Source organism: Ceratosolen solmsi, unplaced genomic scaffold (assembly GCF_000503995.2).
Source record: "Ceratosolen solmsi marchali unplaced genomic scaffold, CerSol_1.0 scaffold41, whole genome shotgun sequence".
In the NCBI taxonomy this organism is placed as follows: Eukaryota; Metazoa; Arthropoda; class Insecta; order Hymenoptera; family Agaonidae; genus Ceratosolen; species Ceratosolen solmsi.
Genome location: NW_011948424.1, coordinates 7341560 through 7349718, shown reverse-complemented (window position 1 = coordinate 7349718; position 8159 = coordinate 7341560). Strand labels below are relative to the sequence as shown.

The following is an 8159-nucleotide window of genomic DNA, read 5'->3' as shown; positions in this document are numbered from 1 at the left end:
ATTTAAGATATACATTATAAATCAGACTTTTATGAATTATTTTATTAATTCAATAAAGGCTAGTCGATACAAATATAATTTTTTAAATTTTCTTTTTTAATGATTTCATGAAGTAAATAAAGTTTCACTACACGAGTATAATAATTATTATGTTTAAAATTTATTCTTTGATTTATTACATTTTTTAATTTTGATAGATAATTCTTCTTTAAAATATTGTACATAAAACGCTTACTATTATCCATTCTTTAGTTGTCACCTTTTTAATATTATATTATATTATTATATATAATATTAATTTTTTTTTATTGTCTCTTTAACTTAATACTATAATAAGCCAGCAATTACATAAGTAAATTAATCAGATAAGAATAAAAAATATTACATTCATGTCAAAGAAATATTAATCTGTACATGATACTTTGCATAATACGGATGTGTATTATACAATGTTGCTCGAACAATTTTAATGTAAAAATAGCAACTATTTGTATAAATTAAAAAATCATACATAATGTAGCATTTTAATGTAACTTTTTACGTTAATACAAAATGTCTGTGATCACACTTACAATAAAAATTTTGTTTAATGACATCAATTTACATTCCTTCTTATTACATAAAGATGTTTTTGTTATAAATTTAAATGATATTTGCGTATATGAAAGAATGCCGTTCTGATGTTATTAAGCATTTTTTTTTTTTTTCAAATAACGTTACTTGTCAATTCGAAAAGGGTTATAATTTATATCTTCTTTTTTTTTTAACAACTAATATGATTTTATTGACAATTGATTTACATAAAATAAATAATTTTCATAAAAAAATTATGCTTTATAGAATTACTTAGAATGTTATATTCAAATTTAACTGCAATAATAATATTTAGGTAGACTTACCTGACTATTTATTTAATTTCTATTTTAGTAATATTCAATTTTTCACGATTTACTTAAATTTCAAATATTTATATTTCATTCTTATATATCTGTCACGTTATCGTATAAAGTTTATAATTAAAATCAAAGTACTACTCTTCGATATTACAATATAATACTATATGTTAATAATTATTAACCAGTAAGCGTCATATAGTATATATTAAGTTTAAAATTAAAATTTTACAAATCGTAGTTGAAGATAATATATTTAACATATACCTTTAATAGTAACTGCTTATACATATATATGTATATATATATATATATATATATATATAAATATATAATATTTTCAGAACAAGAAATTAAAAATTTTATAGAAATTATTCTTTAACCTATTTCGCGAAATTGATTTAATCAATTATTTGTTTTTTTTTTTGTTTCAACTCTGTACGAAATATTATTTTGTCTTCATTATAATGAGTTCTATTTAATATTATAAATATAAAATTTTATTTTATTTCATGTATTTATTTTATTTTGATTAGAAATAAAATTTAACATTTTACAATGATGTGATACCTATTTTACAGTTTAATGTTGACAGTTATGATCGAAAAATTTTATATATAGCATTTATGAAATAGGAAATAAATGAAATTATTGAAAAAAACGTGTTGAGTTTTCGAAAAATTCAATAACATCTCTTTTCCTTAATGTATTTCAATCGATATAATGTAACTTTCACAGTACTTATTAGTGAAAATTAAACGTAAATTAACAAAAGAGGTAAGTATAGCATGCATTTATTAGTTTTCGTTTCTATAGACATTTGAAATTTACAAAAGTAAAAAAAAAAAAAATAATGCGCTTTGAACCTTTATACATGTATTGAGAACTTATAAGTTTTGTTAATGATAATTTATTAACTGCAACTGAGCATAGTGATATAATAACATAAACATTTTTTATAAAAAAAAAATTACATTTATATGCAATCACTATAAATGCAATATATATTGTCATTGCACGCCATTTGAAGAAAATAATATTATAATAAGATATTAATCACTAATGTACTGATGAAAAAAATTTATTCATCAAACAATCTAAGTGATCTTTAACAATGTAGAATAAAATGATTTCTGTATATTCGGAATATAATGTTTATACGAATTTGCCTCAATCATTTTTATGGAATGTACATAAGTATATATCACGCGTATATTTATAACAGAAAAGAAAAACGAATTCATTAACCACTATGAATAAATAATATTTAAATTTCTCTATTATTATTTCGTTGATTTTATTATATCATGATTATTTCATTATTCTACTTTTTTGATCGTTTACTGTAATTATTTCATATTATCGACTTTCATTTTTATCGAAATATACTGCAATATTTTTATTGCCATTGAAATTTTAAATCAATGTGTTTTTTAAAATAAAAAATTACAACTTTATACTCCAACGCATATCATTTTATAGAATATTCAGCTAAATTATATGGCCATCCCTGACATTTCTTACATTTAATATCATTTTCCCAGTCCATTGTTCGCAGAATAAGGTTGACCTTGTTATTTGTGTATTAAAATTATATATACTTTCTTTTTAGTTACATACTTACCTTATCTATACATATAAAAAATTGAATGAACTATAAAGCTTCTTTATTTTATGATTATGTAATTTTTATCTGTTTCCTTTGACCTATTTCTCAAATTTTTCCTTTATGTACTTTTCCGAAAAACTATACGAGCTAGTATATATATAATATTTCTTACAAGTTTAAGGCCTTGAATTTTATTATTATATTATTATAAAAATAAAATTATTTATATACCAACAAATTTCTTATTTTTAACTAATCGTTGTAAGTCATTTTTTTCAAATACGATTATTCCTATTATTCTTTTTATAGTGAAAAGATACTTTTCTAGAAAGCATGAACTTATATTGGTCCCTTTGTATTGAATTTCAACTATTTATTTTGTTTATGAAAATTTCCAGTTTTTTAATCTCATTATAGGATAAACAGGCAACTATTATCAATCTTTAAAATTTGTTCTTAATATTTTGGATAATTCCACTTGTGCAAATATCAGTTTCAGTTAAAAACTATTAATTTTATAAATATTATAGAAAAGCTAATAAAAATGAATTAATGTATATCATATATTAAATTATAATTGATGTTAAATTTAATCTTTCTTTACGTTATAAAATGAAAAATCTTTATTACTTAAAGCGATTTCGCAGAGTAAGTACTACCACATTCATTTATTCTCTTAAATTGTACGGGATTACGGACTTTTATATTATACGATATTTCTGTTCATTATCATATATCTTATAAAATAATCAACAGCTGAAAAAACAAATCTTTTGATCTAATAACTTATTTTTTTATATTTTATATTATTTTCTTGCCTGCAATTTATTAGAGACATTAATTTATAGTAAATTTATTTCTTTTAAATTTTATTCATCTAAAATTCGTTATATCTATTGAACTTTTCATTTCATTTCTTTAAAATTTTTACGGTATTTATCGAATCATAATTGTAGATATAATTATTTTTATGGATTTTAATAAAACATTTTGTTATTTTAATTTTTATCTTAAAAAATATAATATATAAAAATTGGTTTAGAATAATTTGAGAAATGCAGCTCTCTATTAGGAGAAGTAGTGTATTATCTTTTTTCAATATACGCTTATAAACATTATTAATGTTCTTCAAATTTTTTTGAATTTTTTTTTTTTTTTTTGTAATAGTCATTGAAAATGTATTATTAATCATATGAAAATGAGAAAATTCAAGTAATACATTTTTTTCACTAAACTATAATTTCGCTAATAATTTATCAATAATAATTTTTTTTTATGATTCATTATGATATTTCATGATTATTATATATTATTAAATAGAAATAGCTAAATTTAAAGCGACGATATTTGTAAAACTCAACAAATTTCCATATATTAAAATATATATTATTTTTAAGATAATTACTTGGACCTAAGAAGAATAAATAAAATTACTTTGTACAATACATGAATTATAATATTCATTTAAATTATTCCATAAAATGTCCAATAATTATATTTAAATATACATTTATATATAGTTTATCATTGGCATAAATTATATAATTTATTTAATTTGTAAAAAAAATTGCCTTTATTCAATGTAACATAAAACGTCACATTATATTGACACAAAATTGTACTATACAATATATTTATATCATTATATATATTACATTAAATTATATTGCAATTTTAGTAAATATTGGTGTTATCAATTGATCATGTACTTACATTTTATGTCCAAGTCTTTTTACACATAGATGGGTTAATCTATTATAATTAACGTAATTTTTCTCTATAAATCATTGAGAAAGATCTTACTTAAATCATTAATTCATGTCTCTATCGATTGCATAAAAAGTTATATTAAAAATAAGTTAACCATCGCTTATAAATTATCGTTATTTGAAAGAAGTTCGCGGCCATGGGATTGAACGAGAAGCTCAGCAAATCCAACAACACATGCAGCGACAAAGTTGAGGCGCATGCGCCATACATTGAATAACCTAGAAGGGGTGGTTCGATCGTCTCGGAGGTAGACCGTTTCCACCTCCTGCTCTTTCATCTGTAAAGTAGACACGCACTGAAAGATTCTGCCTCTTTCTTCCACTCTCACTCTCTCACACACACCATCGTCCTCACTTACACCCGATCATGCTCGCCTGCGCTCTCTCTCTCTCTCTCTCTCTCTGTCTCTCTCTCTCACTCTTTCTCTCTCGCTCTCTTAATATCTCTATCTTTATTCTCTCTCCATCTATCTCTCTTATACTCATCCCCGTTTCGATTCTTGCCACGTTCTCATGGAACGTCTCTTTCACCCTCTCCTTAAATCTCTTACTCCCCGTCGCTCCCTCGCCGACGACGTTACAACACAGACTCGATCATGAAAACGGACAAACGGCCCTCTGCCTTTTCATTTTGCGTTGAATCGAATCTTTCATGACGTCAACGCGAGTGAGCCGCGACAACGAGGTGGACGAGGAGATAGAACGGTGAACGTGCGAAAAGAAGCTCGAGCGCCCGTGAGAATGAGCCTAAAGGTCGACCGGAGCCGTCGCCTCGTCGGTGTCGAGTGGCCCGAGGGCCACCCATTATTCTGACACGTTGCCTCTTTCATCCCCCGTTATCCTCCTCCCGCCATTCGTATTCGCTCCCTGCCCCCACTTCTACCCCGACCACCGCGCACACTCGCTCGCACGTATACGCGGGCGCGCGCGCTTGGCCGCCCATAAACTCGCTCTCTGTCTCCCTGTCCCCTCGCCCCCTCTCTTTCTCACCCTCCTCCCTCACGCTCTTTTTCTCTCTCTCTCTCTCTCTCTCTCTCTCTCTCTGTATCTCTCGTTCCCTCGCTCAGTCTCAATCTCCTCCCTTGCTACTTCAACAGCTCCTCGGCACTGCTCGACCGAAAGTCACTTGGCCCGTTTTACGTGTGTCGTCGCTCTCTACGAGTCAAGCGGTTGCATTATGTACTCCGGAGGATGCTGGCAGTGCTGTTTCAGCCGCGGGAGCTCGGCGACTCCTCGCTTCTTGTGCACGAGCCTATTTTGAGAGAAGAGGCGTGGAGCTTGGGCCAGATTGGGCGCTGAGTTTCGCCGAGGATGGTGATGACACGCCTGTCTAGGAGGTCGACGGCGTTCTCCTCCTCGTTGCCTTGTGCGTCGTCGTTGTCGTCGTTGTCGTCATTGTCGTCGTCGTCGTCGTCATCGTCGTCGTTATCGTCGTCGTTATCGTCGTCCTCGTCCTCGTCGTCATCGTCATCGTCATCGTCGTCGTCGTCGTCGTCGTCGTCGTCATCGTCGTCGTCGTCGTCGTCGTTGTCCTCATCATCCTCGTCGTCGTTATTATTGTTAATGCTGCCCACGTTGTTATGAATGATCCCGACAATATTCAAGCGGAGGGTTGAGCGCGCTGAACCGGACCACATGTCAACGAAAGAAGTTGAGCTCCCAGTGGCTGAGGTAAACAACGGTTAGGGCGGAAGAGGAGGAAGAAAAAGCATGCGATACGCGAGGCGTCACGCATCGAACGTACGTACAAATAAGCCAATAAGAGTTTGCTCCGTTATTCATAATACGAGACACGTCGATAGCTGCGGCTCTCGGCGAACTTGGGGGGTGGGAGGAATGAGATGTGATATGTAAAGGTTATAAATGGGGAGGGGAAATGGGGCTGGAGCCGCGGGAGCACTGCCAGGAATAACATCGTCGATAGCCGGAGCGCCGGATAAAGAGGACGAAGAGTCGAAAATCTGCGAAAGCTCACGAGCATCGCTATCGGCCTGACCCGTCTACCATCCACGGCCCCTCGAATGCAGGATTCGTTCCATCGGACAGCTGGGGACACAACTCCAGCCAAGCACTCACCATAGGGACGAAAACCACGAGCGGCAAGAGGAGGAAGAGCCTCCCGCCGCTGAGACAATGCCGTAAGTAACTTTAATTAAGCGTAAGGATCCTTCGCATACGCAGCGTTTACGTGTTATCCTCACACCCTGCATGGCCGCTATGGTTACGTAGTGAAGAGAGAGAGAGAGAGAGAGAGACAGAGAGAGAGAGAGAGAGTGGGAGAGAGAGAGAGAGAGTGAGATAGTAATGGAGAGTAAGAGCGAGAGAGTGAGATAGTAATGGAGAGTAAGAGCGAGAGAGTGTTGGTAGGTGGGTGTTGGTGTCGCGAGGGGCGAGGGAGGAGGGGGGAAGAGTTACATGGCTGCGTGGCGCGCGCATAGATTGAAAACTTTTCAACTTTGTTTATTATAGTATAGGTTGGTGACACGATAGCCATGCACAACTCATCTACTTATTATCATTCTATTTCCATTGCTATTGGTGATGGAAAATTGCTTATTCGATCTTAAATATCTGTTGAATCATATTTCAATACACTATTTATAATAATTTATGTTAACATAAAAGTAACTGGGTTATTTGAAGCGTACGAATAAATCTATTTATTTTAACGTTAAGTGAAAAATATTTTAAAAGCACACGCATATTTCACGTGCTCGTATATTTCGTTTGCCAATTTAAAATTTGCAAAAATATAAAATAAGCAATTAGTTTGTCCAATGTATACGTGCGCGCATTTATGCAATTGAATCGGTAGTAGAATAGAAATTTATTAAAGTTTATTATTTTTACAATTGGTATAATATAATAGGAATTTAATAATGTCAAAAAACTCTGATGACTTCCTATTTTTCTATTAATATTAATTCTGCATAGTTTTCTCCGTATCATCCAATTATTTTTATAAATAAAGAAACAAATGAAATTATTATTTTTCATTTATAATTTGCATGAATTAATTGGCCATTCAGTGAATTACGGTTAAAAAATGTATGTTAGATGCCACGTAAGTCGTACTGTGCTCAGTGCTCATCCAAAAGGTTTCAGATTATAAAATTAAAAAAGCAAAAATCATCTCAAACAGAACGAAAAAATTAAAAACTTTTAAAGTAAGCTTGAAAGTACTTTTAAAATAAATATCTAGGATATATGAACTAACACTATAATGGCTTCTCAAAACATGAATACGTCAATATGCGTGACTCTGACTTCTGACTTCTTGCAGAATATATTCATATATATTAAAAATTATGCATTTTAATAATATTTTTCGTTATTTAGCACGATAATTTCTTTCTAGTAATTGAATGTCAGCTTGTTCTAATATAAAATTCTAAATCTATTTGGAATGAAAAATAACGATCGATTTTTAATTGATAATAAAATAATCGTACTGTCAAAATATTGAAAATAATAAATATAATAATAAATTTAATAATTGTATAATCATGGGTAATATCGTTACGTAGACGATATTATACGACTAAGTAAGTAGTAAAACTTATTTCAATGCTACTTTTTTGTAATTGCACACTTAACCGAAATATTCATTTATGAATTTATTAACTTAATGTTATATTAATATACTATATTTTACAATAATAATGACAATAATAACTGACGATAAGTTTTTTTTTTTTTTTGATTTTCAGAAATTTTCAAATTTTAACGCGAAAATATAATTATTACAGGATAAAAATTATGTGAAAGCCCCGCTTAATTCAACATAATTTTGCTTTAAGAAATTAGGCCTTATTACATTTTCACTTTAATTTAGTAAAGCTAATTTGTTAAGTACTGTTTAATAAAATTTTAACTATATGCTCGGTT

At 30.3% G+C, this 8159-nt stretch overlaps 1 protein-coding gene across 1 annotated transcript in view; it reads left to right on the top strand.

Moving 5' to 3' along the window:
- The first annotated feature begins 5906 nt into the window (after window positions 1-5906).
- The window catches only part of LOC105362752 (ras-like protein family member 10B), a 41959-nt gene continuing 39706 nt past the window's right edge, over window positions 5907-8159 (top strand). The window contains exons 1-2 of the mRNA XM_011500239.1: window positions 5907-5942; window positions 6196-6409. Of these exons, the coding sequence (XP_011498541.1) occupies window positions 5907-5942; window positions 6196-6409 (250 nt within the window). The remainder of the gene's footprint in view (window positions 5943-6195; window positions 6410-8159) is intronic.